At 37.8% G+C, this 15,990-nt stretch overlaps 1 protein-coding gene across 1 annotated transcript; it reads left to right on the top strand.

The window, feature by feature from the left end:
- Window positions 1-1,283: 1,283 nt before the first annotated feature.
- LOC147850787 (Vacuolar sorting protein 39) lies at window positions 1,284-14,612 on the top strand. Its single transcript, XM_087335997.1, has 16 exons — window positions 1,284-1,351; window positions 4,317-6,354; window positions 6,944-7,225; window positions 8,869-9,086; window positions 9,211-9,352; window positions 10,297-10,581; window positions 10,680-10,752; window positions 12,258-12,306; window positions 12,397-12,503; window positions 12,769-12,872; window positions 12,966-13,021; window positions 13,108-13,176; window positions 13,301-13,412; window positions 13,623-13,712; window positions 13,791-13,961; window positions 14,358-14,612. The coding sequence occupies exons 1-16, from the start codon at window positions 1,284-1,286 to the stop codon at window positions 14,445-14,447; spliced, it is 3,954 nt and encodes a 1,317-aa protein (XP_087192123.1). The 3' UTR covers window positions 14,448-14,612.
- The last annotated feature ends 1,378 nt before the right edge of the window (window positions 14,613-15,990 follow it).

Raw genomic sequence — 15,990 nt, 5'->3', positions numbered from 1 at the left:
TGGATGCAGAGCATGTTTTACTAATCGATGAGGGGGAGCCGAAAAGCTTCGAAGAAGCAAAGAAAGACACCCACAACTACAAGTGGTTAAGTGCCATGCAGGATGAGATGGATTCCTTTTGACCACACATATGAATTGACGGAGCTGCCAAAAGTAAAGAGAGCGCTTTGGAACAAGTGGGTGTACAAGCTAAAACCAGGAGACGTCGGAAATCCACCAAGATACAAAGCCTGGATAGTGATGAAGGGTTTCCAGTAGAAAAAGGAAGTGGACTTCGATGAGATCTTTGCCCCGGTAGTCAAGAATCAAGATGACATCCATCCGGACTGTGTTGAGCATTGTGGCAAGCATGGACCTCGAGGTCAAGCAACTAGACGTCAAGACGACGTTCCTGCACAGTGACCTCAAAAAAGAGATCTACATGCAACTACCAAAAGGATTTGTCAAGAAAGGGAAGGAGCACCTAGTGTGCCGGTTGAAGAAGAGCTTATACGAACTGAAGCAAGTTCCCCGGCAATGGTATCGGAAGTTCGACTCCTTCATGACCGACCAAGGATACCACAAGACGCAAGCCGACCGCTGCGTATTTGTGAAAAAGTTCGACGGAGGAGACTTTCTAATACTCTTGTTGTATGTGGATGACATGTTGATCGTTGAACTAGACCGAACCAAAATCGGGAATCTGAAGAAGGCCTTGAACCGGACCTTCTCAATGAAAGATTTGGGTCCGGCGAGACAGATATTGGGGATGCATATAGTCCAGGACCGAACAAAGAAACTATTGTGATTGTCACAAGAGAAGTACGTGACAAAGGTGCTTCAAAGGTTCAACATGTCGAATGCCAAGCTGGTCGGGTCGACACTTCCGACAAATTGCAAGTTGTCTGGAAAGCAAAGTTTGAAGACAAAGGTAGAGAAAGCGAAGATGACAAAGGTATCGTATGCCTCTGTAGTCGATAGCTTGATGTACGCAATGGTGTGCACCCGGCTAGATATTCGATATGTTGTCGGAGTGGTCAGTCGTTTCATGAGCAATCTGGGAAGAGAACATTGGACCGGGGTCAAGTGGATACTCCGGTACTTGAAAGGCACCTCGAGTATGTGCCTTTGATTCGGCTTAAGTAAACCCCAACTTGAAGGATTCACATATTTGGATATGTCGGCTGATGCGGATACCAGTCTGTCAATGTTCGGATATGTTATGACATATGTAAGGGGGAGCCATATCGTGGTAGTCGAGGCTGCAGAAGTCCGTTGCACTATCGACAACGGAAGCAGAGTACATGGCGGCCGTAGAAGCCAGTAAAGAGGTAATCTGGATGAAGGACTTCATCGGAGAGCTAGGGATCCGGTAGGAGGAATTCTGGCTCTACTGCAACAATCAAAGTGTCATCCACCTCGCAAAGAACATGGCCTACCACTCCCGAACCAAGCACATCCAGAGGAGATATCACTAGCTCCGGGAGAAGGTAGAAGTTAAAGAGTTATTGTTGACGAAGATCCATACGGAGAACGGGTTGGACATGCTAACCACGGTGCTGGTTGCTGACAAGTTGGACCTATACCGGACACGGATCAGACTGATGAGACATCCCATGCCGGAGTGAAGGGGGAGTTTGTTGAGAAATAGATCCATCCGGATGGGATCCGGACGAGTCAGATCAGACGGGACGAAGGGAGGAACCAGACCAAATGAATTCGGAAGGTATACGAATACCGGATCGGATGGATCCGGAATGAGTCTGACCGGATCCAGTATGAACCAACAAGTAGGAAGATATTTGTAAATATGTTCAGACATGACCGTTGGGGTCATATTTGTAAATAGCCCGCAAGTTATATGAGTATAAATATAACTAGGGAAAATAGTGTTTTATGAGGTTGTTATTATTATTGTTGTAATAGAAACAAAAAGCATTTTCTATTGTAACCGTTGGTTGGCGAAGACATAGAGCTCGAGGTCATTGCCTCTGAGTCTCACATTGTATCCTTCCTCTCATAGTGATAGTTGGAGTCTGTGGGCTCTCGTGGTTTTTCCCAATTAGGGTTTTCCACGTTAACATCTGGTGTCGTCTTATTCTATGTATGTGCATTAATATTCATTTTCGTATTGGTTCTTCCATAGAGTGTTTAAGACTCGGTTGTGGCTGAGCTCTATTCCGCACAGGAATCAAGATCCAATCATGGTACATGATTTGTGGTGCTAATTGGGGCTCAAGTCATGAGAAAATAGCATTGGAAAATTGCTTGAAAGTTATATTTGTAAGGATACCCAATGTGAGGCCAACTACGACAATCGTTGATAAATCTTGTACATTATATAATGCCATATCAAATGTTATTGCCCAAGACCATCAATGTTGGATTGTTGCAAATGGGGAATGATATCAAACAAATCGTCGTCTTTTATCATGTCAGTTCCATGCTAAATAATCATGGGTTGACAACTTGTTACCAAAGTAAGTTCGGCAAAAAGAAACCACCTCTATCAAAGGATGTGCCAACTCATGCATTGTGTTACGAGATCTACCTTCAATGTTTGTGTGTGAGGAGGTAATGCAAGAATACTCAGACAAACTTGGAGATTGTATATAGGAGGATGGTGATTACGATTTTGTAGAGTATGTGTGATCTTTAAAGCTTTTCCCAATTGAACTTTTGTGCCATTTTAAGTTTCTAGTATCTTCAGCAAAAGATTTGTTGCTCGAATTATAAGGGTGGTCCAAATTATAATTGTGGTCAAAATCTGAGAAGGAACAATGTTTGAAATGATCTCTAACCTTTTGTTTTACATTTCCGGTGATGGATGGCCCAAGTTTTTATATCTAAAACTCAGAGATTTTGATCTCTGAATTGTTTTTAATGATCTTACAAGTTTTTTAAAGATTTTCATCTCAACAGAAATTTCAAGTGCTTTACCTTTTACAGAACCAGGTTATCTCTCATAGAGTCATCTTATCGGTGAGCCGAGTTATCAATGACAAAGGTTGGTCACAGCCAGGTTATTAGCAAGGTGCACGGTTTTTTGGATAAATATCTAGCGGTGTGGATCGCATGCGCCTTCCACCATTCGTGGTTGCGATTCCCTCACCGGGCCTCTTTATGATTTGGTTGCAAATAGAGACGAGCACATACATTACATACTGTACATGGCACGTAACATACTCGAATGCATTCGCAAAATATCCTTTTCCAACGAATGCGTATGTTATGAAAACATACTTCAGTTTTTTTTTTTAAAACGTTTTTCACCTTATCTTTCTTACCCTAAAAAACGTTTTACCTTATAATAAATAATGAATACGAAATTATGGCATTTACCATACTTCGAGGATGTTTACCATAACTCAAATGATTGAAACATACTCGAATGCGAATGCACGTATAGTAGTATGCTTCATACTATGCGTGACGATACATACATACATAGCATAAGATACATACATACATACATACATGTATATGTATATACATTTTCCTTAAAGAAAAACTCATTCCATTAGTTACAAAAGTTTAGAGATGAGAATGTTATATACATGCATATATAAATCCCTGTAGTAGGGATACATACATACATACATACATACATATGTACACAGTATGTACATATGTATGTATGTATGTATGTATGTATGTATGTATGTATGTATGTATGTAATAATTTCGTATACATATATAAATCCCTGTAGTAGGGATACATACATACATACATACATACATACATATTACAAAAGTTTAGAGATGAGAATGCTATATACATACATATATAAATCCCTGTAGTAGGGATACATACATACATACATACATACATACATACATACATACATATATACATACATATGTACACAGTATGTACATATGTATGTATGTATGTATGTCTGTCTGTATGTATGTATGTAATAATTTCGTATACGCAGACATACGAACGTAGACAAAAAATACACAGAAAGAAGAAGAACTGAGAGACGCAGAAGAAGAAGAAGAAGAAGAAGAAGAAGAAGAACTGAGAGACGCAGACGAAGAAGAAGAAGAAGAAGAAGAAGAAGAACAGAGAGAGACAGAGACAGAGACAGAGACAGAGAGGAGGAGGAGGAGGAGGTGAGCTTTTTCTGATTTGGTTCCGCAGATCTTCTTCTTCCTTCGGACCTCCCACATTCCGCTACTACGATCAGATCAGTGAGCATCGAAATCATCATCGCGGCGCCTGCCTTTCATGATCTTCCGCCATAATATCTCCATCACTGACACTCTCTGAAGATTTTCTAGCGATTTTATGCACAGACCAAATTTTTTTGGTTTTCTGCATACTTCCTCAGATTCCATTTCCCTCCCCTCCATCGCAGATTGCGTGAACAAATTTGTGGTTCTCTCTGTAAATCTCTTCGGTTTCAACGACCTTCCAGATTCTTTCATGTCACCAGCTTCCGTATTCCTCCCATCACTGATAAAGCACCAAGTCTGAGCTACAGTAGTTTTGTTCTCTCAGGTGATGCTTGCGAGAATATTCGAATCATCTCCAGGGCCATATCCACCAGTGATGCAATTACTTTTATTATTTTCATGGATGATGATGATCTTCTCTCCGAGCAGCAGAGGAAGCAGCTTGAACGCTTAGTATCTCGTAGGGGTCTTCTGAAGCTCTCCATTGAAGCTTCACCCCTTCTGCAGACGCCGTGCAATATTCGATCTGTTGCAATCTGCAATATCGAGAACAAAGGCAAAGGCAAAGGCAATGGCAACAGCAAAGACAAAGAGGATGATCAAATCTTCCTTTACCTTGGTACAGACACAGGAGACATTCACCTTTTCATCTGGTCTCATCCATCACCATCAACATTATCCTCCTCCCTTGTTGATGCAAGATTTCCAGCAGAAAACTTGTCTTCTTCATCTCCATCATCAATCGCCGATGCAAACCTTCCTGCAGAATTCTTTTCTTCATCACCATCAGTAGCCAATGCAAACATTTCCGCAGAGAACTTGTCTTCCCCACCATCACTAGTCGTTGATGCACGATTTTCTGCAGAAAAGTTGTCTTCTGTATCTCAATTTGATGCAAAATTTCCTGCGAAAAAGCCACCTCCGCCATCTGTAATTGTTGATGCACGCTTCTCTGCAGAAAAGCCATCATCCCCATCATTTTTTGATGCTAGATCTCCTACAGAAAGTTCATTTTCTTCTCCAAGATTTCCTGAAGAAAATTCATCTTTCCCAAACCTTTCTGAAGAAAAGTCATCTTCTTCATTGCACCTTGATGCAAGTGGTACTCCAGAAAACCCAAGCACCAGTACAGAGAGCAAGCTCTCTTTCTCATGTAGCAATAGCTTGGGATTAACTCCTTTGGATTGCCTCTGTACTCTCCCTCGTGCAGGTGTCATAGCTGTTCTCTTGGATAAACAGGTAGTTCTTTTGGATTTGTTCAATCTTTGTGTCTTGGAATGGCTCACTTCTTCCAAAGGAGCTTTCACTATAGCCAGAGCATTCGGTGTCATGGAAAATTTTCAGTTTTACAACAGAAGTCATAGTGTACCACCACCACTATCATCACCTCAACCATCATCATCCTCATCGTTTAGAAAGGATGGATTGTGGGATTCTCCTCAGACTCCTCGAAAGAGTGCTGGCCATGGACAGCTTGGATGGCTTTTTGGAACGGGAAGAAACTCTAGCAAACGTGGAGGAATGTTATCTGTGTCAGGAGGAGATTTGCAGAGTAAATCTAACAATCCACCTTCGTCACAGGAAGATGTGTTAAAATTGCAAGATACCTCTCTCATTAAATCAGTTGGCATCGAAAGGTTTGTTGTTGCAATTAAGCAGAAACTATTATTGTATGAGATTGTAAAGGAAACCAAGCTTTCAAAGACAGAAGATGGAGTTGATACTAAGTTTACCATCAGAATGAAGGAGCTTCCTGGGCCCGAAGAAGTAATAACCATGGCTTGGTTAGGAACTTCTATTATAACAGGAAATTACCAAGAATATACTCTACATTCTGTGATTGATGGTCATTCATCAGTTCTCTTCTCTCTACCACAAGATCTTATCAGTCCACCTTTACTAAAAACCTTTCCAAAAGACCTTGAAGTGCTTCTTTTCATGGATTCAATTGGTGTGGCAATCAATTCATCCGGAAATCCTACATCAAGTAGCTTGGCTTTCAAAGACATTCCGGATGCAGTTGGCCAAAGCTCGGCATATGTAGTTCTTGTGAAAAGAGGAGTAGTTGAATTGTTTCATCGGAAGACGGGTGCCAAGGTTCAATCGATTCTTCTCTCAGATGGACCTGTGGCTCCACATCTGGTTGCTGAGGATGATGATGGGAAGTTTCTTGTCGTTTCCAGTGCTTTCAAGGTAGGATTTTCTTGGATGGCATGTAAATGCTGATAAAGCTCCTATATGGGTTAAAAAACATTCTGGGAAGAAAACCTGTTTTATAACTGTGTACTAAATATTTGGAAAAACACCAAAATGCCGCTATGTTTCTGGATGTTTACCCAGGAACCTTGCAGTTTAAAAATAATAATTATTGAATAAAATCTGTTGTATTCTGGTAAATATATAAAAAGGGAGGGGCAGTTTTGGTATGTTTCCATTTAATTTATAGAGATCAGAACTATATCACACCATCCTTAAGTGTTGGGACCAACGGTGGGAGTTTTAAAAGCATTAAAATTTGAGCCTGAAATTACTTATATGTTCTATAAACTTAGTTCAATGAAAAAAGGCTTTTTAAACCCCTACCAGGACTGTATTATACTACATTTAAGATTTCATATCAATGGTGAGGGTTTTTTTAAATTGAAATGTAATAGCCATGGCTGAACGAAATAGTGTTTTTTAACCCCTGATCGTTGGTCCCATCACTTGAAAGGTAGGAAGCATGCCTTCTGTACTACACCAGATTTAATTTATAAATGTACTGAGATATTGACTGGAACAGGTGTATTGTCTGGAAAGAGTTTCTATGGATGAACAATTGAAGGAATTGTTGAGGCAAAGACAGTTTGATGAGGCTTTAGCCTTGGCAGAAGAGTCATCGGTAGAAGTTGGTTTGGAAAATGCGAAGGAGAAGTTGTCTATGGTTCATGCACAAGCAGGCTTTCTATTATTTTTTGATCTCAGGTTCAGAGATGCAATAGATCACTTCTTGCAATCATCTGTAATGCATCCTGCAGAGATTTTTCCCTTTTTCCCAAATATGACAGACCGCTGGCGTGGTGTGGTAATGTTTTTTTTTCCATTTTTGAAAATTCTATTTTGGTGATCAAAGGCTCTCTTTAATTCATGTAGTAACATACTTTGTTTCTTGAAAAATAACTCATTTTTAAAATTGAGCTAAAGATTTGCAGAATATTGACCCATACTTTAAAATGATCAATATCTATATATTTTTTTCTGTACAAGGGAAGGTTTGAATTAAATATCCAAGATTTTCTCTCAACTTTGCATGAATCTCTTTAGTTTGACTGTGTTTTGCATTTTGCGGTGGCAAACATTCTGCTTTGTTCAAATGCATAATTTATGTGCGTTTTTTGAAACAAAATTAAACTCTGAATAAAACCTTGAATTTGTTGGAACTTGTAATACCATGAATTTTTTCTCGTGATGTGATTAGAGTTCTTTATCAATGGTATGTTATTCTATATTGGTAAGCAAATTGTTTCATAGTTGAAGTATCAAATGTTAATTTGAATAAGGCCAACAAATGGATTTCATCATACAGTAAGCAATCTTTGTACATCTATCACCAAATCTAGTACGCTTGAGTTTTTTCAGTTAATCTGGGCTGTTTATTTTGTTCTCACCTTAAAGAATTTTTGATATAACTATGTCACATGGGTCAGCTTTGGTGTGTTTTCTGGAATGCACATGAAAGCTTTTGAGTATAGGGCAGTAATGAAAAGGGTAAAAAACATAAAAATGGCAATGCCACGGATACACTTTACTTATGCTCAGAAATGCTAAAATAGACTGGCCGAATGTGTCAAGAATGGATACACATCAGGCAATATCAGGTGGTTTAAGATTGGCAAGTTAACTGTATCACAGTATCAAGACACTATACAAAAGAAAGCATAGAAATCAGCATTATTATTGATGGATCTTATAAGTTTGGCTAGAGTTATATTCTGTATTTCTGATCATCAACTCAGTGAATGGAATGAAAAACACTGTAAGAAAGTTGTGAGACAACCAAGTTCCAACCAAAATAAATTGATGATCTTGTTTTTTCTGTGGGCCACAATGAACCATGTAGATTTCAAGAAGGCTTTCAACAAAATTCAACAGGCAAGAAAGCAATGGTGGCCTGGTTATACGGTCAAGTAAGATGTAGGTTGAAGACAAACAGAGGCTTTTCTAGAAAATTCACTAGCACCATGTGAGTATCACCCAATGTATTTGGTCTATGTATTGACCAACTAAACCAGCCATTGGACATTTCACAATACTGCTTATGATTTATGCAAACGATGCTTTACTTTTGCCATTTTCTCAGCATGAGATTGTAAAAGCTTTAAGATATGCTCCAAACTTTCTGTGACTGTAGTTGCCTCACAGCCACTTGTGGAAAGAAGAACATGTCACTGCGCAATGCCTTGCATATGAGAACATCATGCATTATTTTCAGGAATTACTGCATCTACATGGCTGATTGTGCTGATGGACTTTACTATATCATCACCATCTCTCTCTTTCTATGTTCTTTTCTATATTTTAATGCCATCTAGGATCTGTATGAATGTCTGCTGTATGTTAACTTTGCTGAATATTGGTCTTTTGAAAACATAAATATAACATTTCATGTCATCTAATATATTTTAATTTCATGTCAATTCATTTCTGCCATAACTTTTTATGCTGTAGGTCCCTAGAGTCCGATATTGGGGCTTGCATCCTCCTCCACAAGCTGTACAAAATGTGATTGAAAGTAAATTACAAGCAATTCAAAGGGGCCGGATCCTGCAGTCACTTAGTGACCTGAATGGTCTACCAAATGGTAACAGTCACATCGCCACCTCTTCTAGAAGTAGGAGTACTATTGTACAAGAGTATACAATGCAAGCTATTGAAGAAGTGATTCGGTTTGTTTTTCTATCTGTCATCTCAGTTTTCCAAGCTTCTTATTTCTGTTTCTTTGCAAGAGTTATTCTATTTCTGGTTAGCCACCATTACATCCATTCTAAATCTCATTATTGATGCAATCAGATATCTTAAACTGGTAAGAAGTAAGTCTATGGATTTAACCATGAAGGAGGGGGTGGATACTCTTCTCATGAGGCTTTTATTGCAAGTAGGGGCTTCAGATGAAATGGAGAGATTCGCAGCTTCTAAGAATGATTGTATTGTGGTATGTTCTCTAAGGCTATACTTTTTGTTAAAAATCTGAAGTTTTATTTTGTATGCTAACTCAAAAACAGATCCTTGGAAGTGAACGGCAAGAAAAACTCATGATCAACAAGGTATATGGAAATGGTGTTACGGCTTACCAGTGTGTGTAGATAACTAATCTATTGTAACAAATTGGGGGGACTTTTACACGGACATTCTTATATGGGTGGGGCCTTAGGAATGCATGGCATTCTTATATGGAAGTGAGGATGCCAAACAATAGCTATCCAGATAATGATAAAGTTAATGATCAGTACAAACTGCATGCATGCATGTAAAATGTCTCTAATTCAAGCAACTGGAAACTTTTGGTTAACTCCCAGAAGTCTCCTATGCATCATTAGCTAGAATTGTCTTTGTATATCATGCATGTTATCTGTTTAATTCAAGCAAGTGTAAGCAAGTGTTTGCATAATACGAAAATGTAAACGGTCTCGAATTTAAGCAATTGGAGGGTTTTGTTAATCCCAAAAGTCTTACATTTCACAATGCTACATTTGTGGTACTGTAAGAATGGCAATGTATGGGCCTCCAAGTTTCTTATTATAAGAATTGCAGTTATGCTACACGTTTGCTCTTCTGTTGTTGAGATAATGATACCAGCACCCACAATATATTCATGGATAAATATTGAATGATCGCTATCTGTTGCATATCATGTTAGCACTGAGCAGAAAGAGAGTTAGATTAACATGTTTTAAAGACCACAATGGAATGAGACCTGACAAACTTTACAGCTGTTTATGCTAGCTTACCAATTTGAATAACAACGAACAGTCTCTTTCTACTCAACTTCTTAAAACATGAGTAATCAACACTAGTGCAGAGAGTAAGATGAAATGTTTATACATAAGGTAATATTTTAAAGCACGGTTCATATATATTTCTAAATGATTGGCACAGGAGGAGGTAGAAAATTTGCTTAAAGAATCTGGACAGCTACGTGTATTAGCATTCTTATACGAGGCAAAGGGAATGCTTCCTCTAGCTCTTCAAGTGTGGCAGACCTTGTCTGAAGGTAGTATTCACATACAAGGAAAGGGAAAATTATCTGGTAGAAGAATTCAGGATGATAAACCCCTGAATCAAGTTGACCCTCAAATTCTCCAATTAACTGCTGCAAAGGAGGCTTCACGGCTATTAGAGTTTTCTTCAGATGGAGATTTGGTGCTAACACATCTTAAATGGGTAAAGCTTGTCAAATGATTTGTTCAATAAAATGGTGTCAAATTTTGAAGAATATCAATATATTGATGCAATCATTTTTAATAATTGAGAAAATGCAGATCTTGAATGTAAGCCAGGATCTTGCCATTCAAATTCTCAGCTCATCGAAACGTTCTAGGCCCATACCACCGGGTAAGGTCTGTGATATTTAATCATGTTCAAATCATTTAATGTGAATTTTCATTGCTGACTTCTCACTGATAAATAATTACAATATTAAATCGACTAAAAGAACTGTCCACAAACTGAATTGATTTAATGTCTATTGATCGATGTCTCTAGTAAGGTTCTCAAATATAGGGCAATGCAATCCTCTGCTACTAAGTCTTCATATATTCTGAAAAACCCAAATTCAATCCTGAAACGTTTATTATGTCCCATATGAGAACCAAATGTTGGTTCCTGCTGTCCACAAAAATATTCATAGACTTTTAAGTCTTCATGTTCATCGGTACTAAAAATGTCGGTTCAAGAACAAAATCAATATTGTATTTCTTAAATGAAATCTGTCATGTTCATATCATACATGATATTGATCATTTCAATTTTATGTACAAAATAGATCATGATCATTTCAGGCACAAAATTAATCATGCTCAAAACCCCATCAACTCGTTGTTTGAGTTCTGTCTCATCCGTAGATCTGGATAGCTCGAAATCCACCATGATAAGTCCCACAGCAAGGAAATAAAACAGCAACATTTGAATCCAATCCTTTTTCCGTACTTCCAACATAGCATTTATACCCAGGCCCCTTCTGGTTCTATCTTATTTGCCTGCCACTATCACAATAATTTTGTAATATGCTACATTGCTGGTGGAAAATTTCAATGTGAGGCGAAAACCTACAGAAAATGGCTGTAAAACTTGTGGCTCTAGAACAACTACTTCACAAGGACTCCAAAACTACTTGAAATTTTACCAGCACACTCATGATATTCAAGCAGCCATGTGGGGAATGGTATTCTCTTACACACCTTTATGGTAGGAACCACACAAGATTCATTTCGCCCAAACAACAAACTCAGAAACAATTCTTCAACAGCAATCTATTTGCCTGTCAAACCTAATAGAATCACAGGTCACATCTGTGGAAACCATGGGTGGACTTGCAGATTTTTGAGCAGGTTTGGTTATGAAGATTCTGTTTTTGGTTTATATTAATTATTCCACGTTTTCTGGGCCAGAAATTGCTCAGAAAGATTATCAACCAGGTCTAATTTTATGTAGAGACTATATACCAGGCTCTTTGTATATATCCTAGAGTGATGAGAAACTGCAAGTAACAAAAAAACTCATACCAAAGGCTCAATCTGGAATAGACAAGTAGTCTATGAGGAAGAGATATAGACATCATCTCAAACAGATATGCAGCCATTTTTAGCATTACACTGAGGATTTTCAGGAAACACCATCACCTTCCCCTCAATCGTGCAATAATTGCATCATTTATCTAAAAGAGTGAAACGTTGAAACATTCTAAGCCTACTCAGCTTACAAATGTAAAATTAAAGTAATTATTGTTCAGAGTAAACTATTCTGGCAACATTTGAAATGACCAGTTTGCATTGATATATTTTGAACAGTTTTCCTTTTATTCATGAATGCTTCTGAACTGTTTTCTATATGTTTTGCAGATGATGTATTGAATAGTTTGGACAGACATGAAGTTTACGTTCAGCAGAGGTAAGAAGACATGGAGAACCTACTGATTATAAATCTTAGATTTCTCTCTACATATTTTATAAACAAGATCATCCTCATATTCCTTGATAGGTATTTGCAATGGCTAGTCCATGAGCAAGGGGTTGATGAGTCTCGGTATCACACATTTTATGCTATATCTCTTGCAAAATCTGCACTGAAGAATATTCAAGATGCTGGTGAGGAATCTGAATACCAATTGAATGCAAATTCTAATGAAAACTGTAAATCGTCTGATGCAATATTTTATTAGCAATGGGCATGTTGGGAAATCTTATAAATTTTGTATGACATTAAGACTGATTTTGAAACGTGTTTTTTGTTGCCTTGAAAGGATTAGGTCAGTGAAACCTTGTATTTTTTGACCTATAAATGATTAAATAGAAGGGATAGGACTCATAAGCTGTTTGTATTTAATATTCATACTGAGTGATGCTGTTTCAGATGACAGTAGAGAGAGATTGCAGCAGTTATTACAGACATCCGAAAAGTATGATCCCAATACAGTCCTAATTCTGATTCAAGGCTCTGAACTTTGGCGTGAGCAAGTTAGTTCCATATCAAGTCTACTTAGCAATCAAATATTTATCACAATTTTACTTGCTATTAAAGTTCTCTGGTTTGGTATACATATCTTATAGGCAATCTTATATAGGAAACTTGGAGATGAGATGCAAGTATTTCAGATATATGCCTTGTATGTGTATTCTGACCTAATATTCCATTTTCTTTATTACTAAAAGCTGAGACATTCTAAATGTATATGTTTCTCCCCGATGGCAGAAAGCTGGGGGATATTGAAGCAGCTGAACATTATTGCACGGAACTTGGTAGGCCAGATGCTTACATGAGGTTTGTTTTTGGCTATTAACTTCTCTTTTTTTTCAAAGAAACATGTGAAACTGTTTTTGAAATCCAGGCTTTTGATTAGAATGAAAACCATTGTGCATTGATTATCTATATTTTGTTGGTATAGGCTATTAGATTTGTATCTGAAGCCAGGTGAAGGGAAAGAACCCATGTATAATGCCGCTGTACATCTTTTGCAGTTGCATGGAACCTCTCTTGATCCTCTTCAAGTTCTGGAGGTATAATTTAAAGATTGTGCTATTTTCTTTGTACATTCTTTTTGCATTTGTGAGCTAATATTTGTCTGAGTTATATATGATTGATATGAAGAATATTATGAGACTGGGGGTTTCCTTTCTTCAAAACACATTGACGTTTGCTATCAAAATGATTGATTTAAATTAAAATTGTACCTTGGATATTATGGTCTTACATCTTGTCACATGCAGGCATTTTTACCAGATATGCCTTTTCAACTTGCTTACAGTACCATTGCTAGACTAATACGAACACGAGTGCACATGCAACGTGAAGGACAGGTAACCTTTTTTAGTTTTTCCCATCTTCTGAAACTTGTCGGTTGTAGTCGTATACAATATCTCAGTTTATGGATTTAGATTGTCAGACACCTTACTCGTGCTGAGAATTTCGAGTCCCGCGTCGCAAGATTGGAACAACGCAATCGGGGTGTACTAATCACAGACCAGAGTTCTTGTGGGTCATGCTTTTCACGGTTTGGAACAAAACTTTTTGCCGTGTATCCAAATGGATCAGTTGTATGCTACAAGGTTGGTCAATGTGTTTCTATTTCGTATCCACAATAGTTGAATGAGTAAATCTTATTATCAGGATAGTTTTGCATAGGAAAAACATGCAAATACCCTGTAATATTTGGGTATTTACCTACAAATGCCCCTATGTTTCCAATTGTTGCCAGAATACTCCTTTAGTAGCAAATTTTGTACCACAGGGTATTCAGGTCATAATTTACTGCTACAATGGATATTTGGGTAAGTTGTGGAAACTTACTGGTATTCTGGTAAATGTCTAAAAGCTAGAGGGTAATTTGTTGCTTTTCTCTTTTGTAGATTGCTGTCATTTTTTAAGGAATTTGCAAATACATGGATCTCAATGAAATAAATAGCATTATCTTTTCATGGATATTGTCTGTGTATTTATTTCAGTGTTTCCGGAACTCGGGGAGCAACATTGATCCAATAACTGGGGAGAATTTCGGAAAAGATGATGTTCAAACCAGCCAAATACACCCTTAGCTACAGAATGACTTCTTGCTCTCCAAAATTCTTGTACGGCATTGTATACAAAGGTTTTGAAATGATGAGTGTTGGTGAAACGGAATCCCCTGTTAATGGGGTGAGTAAGAAAGAAATTTGAAATTATTTCTACTTCGAATAAAAGCTAAAATGAAAATTTCCTCACCTATTGTTTAGTTGGTTTCAAGTCTACACTGGCAGTGAATAGATGAGATGCTCTTTGTCACTACAAAGGATGTGTTGGTTAACTTTCATGTGTTGGTTAACTTTCATGTGTTGAGTGTGCTGTTTGTAATTTTATGTTTGCTTCATCAAGTGTCTTTGTTGGATATCATAATGTATCTTGGCATGCGCTGTATAGATGGTTTGCTGGATACCATAATGTATCTAGACACGTGCTATATTGTTCATGGGGGACCCTAATGGATGAAAATACATTTTGAAACAAATCCTAACTGTAAAGATAATCCCAAGTAATATGGCTCCACAGATTTTCTTACCAATTATAGTATCTCAACATAATACTTCAAGTGAACATCTCACGTGAATGCTCTGATTGAATTGGTCAAATTTTTAGAATTTATAATGGGAAACTGCATGGTGGTTCGTGATTTGACCAAAAGCATTTTCATTGAAGCAGCTCATTAACCCTTTGGCTTGTTGAATTACCTGAAACATGCGGACGCTAGAACCTCTGTTAAGAAAACATTTGTTCTCATATGTTGATTTATACCCCTATTGTTTTATATTTTGTAGCAGTTTCTAATATGCTTAACTCATATGCCCCAATTTGATTTCAATATACATTTTTCTAATGCACTTGCTTGTGACCTTGATTTGATTATAATATGGCTAGAGAACGCATTGTCTGAATGAGAAGATTAACGAACAGCTCAACAGATAATGTCAAGTCAGTCATGGACGTGATCAGAGCAGTCCAAGGCATGGGCATCCCCATGGATCTAAAACGATGACGGTAGACAACTAGTCTTCATTTTTATGGTCACAACCTTGTCAAGTGCAGGACATGTGCAACAAGGCCTCAGGGGACGGAGGGAGAAGAATGGTGGCATCTTCCTTGACAGTCTCCAGCTACACAAATGCCAAGTAGACTGGTAGTTGAGCCAATTGATGGTCAACGATTTGCAAGAAGTTTCTTCATTGATAATTTTCATTAATGGGTACTATACCTTAAATTGCATTTGGGCACTTGATGTAGGGCTCAAAAACCTCGTTACAAGCTAAATTGTCCAAATTCCACCATTTCAATTATAGGCTATAGCTATAGCTACAGCAATAATCTTCTCTTTAGAATCACATTCATGAAGCAAATACACCAAAATATGGAACCAAAGTCAGCATAATAATAAATTGGTTGCAAACTAAGAAGAGTGTTAACAGCTCTCCCAAAGATATATTCCAGTCAGATGTCAATCTACGTAGTTGTTATAAAGGACCACGTAGCATCTACACTTGGTATTTGAATGATCCCATATTCAACCATTTATTGCCTCATGAATTATACAACCGCCTCACACAGGCA

Source organism: Azolla caroliniana, unplaced genomic scaffold (genome assembly GCF_043228905.1).
Source record: "Azolla caroliniana isolate FFs.n. ecotype wild unplaced genomic scaffold, voAzoCaro1.0.p SCAF_20, whole genome shotgun sequence".
NCBI lineage: Eukaryota > Viridiplantae > Streptophyta > Polypodiopsida > Salviniales > Salviniaceae > Azolla > Azolla caroliniana.
Note: the sequence above shows the minus strand (reverse complement) of the source record. Positions and strands in the feature narration are given on the sequence as shown.

Excerpts from the sequence above, each read along its gene's own strand:
- LOC147850787 (XM_087335997.1), top strand. The coding sequence starts at position 1,284 with ATGGCGGCCGTAGAAGCCAGTAAAGAGGTAATCTGGATGAAGGACTTC. Across the intron at positions 12,307-12,396 it reads GAAGTTTACGTTCAGCAGAG|GTATTTGCAATGGCTAGTCC; the intron begins GTAAGAAGACAT and ends ATTCCTTGATAG. Across the intron at positions 13,413-13,622 it reads ATCCTCTTCAAGTTCTGGAG|GCATTTTTACCAGATATGCC; the intron begins GTATAATTTAAA and ends TGTCACATGCAG.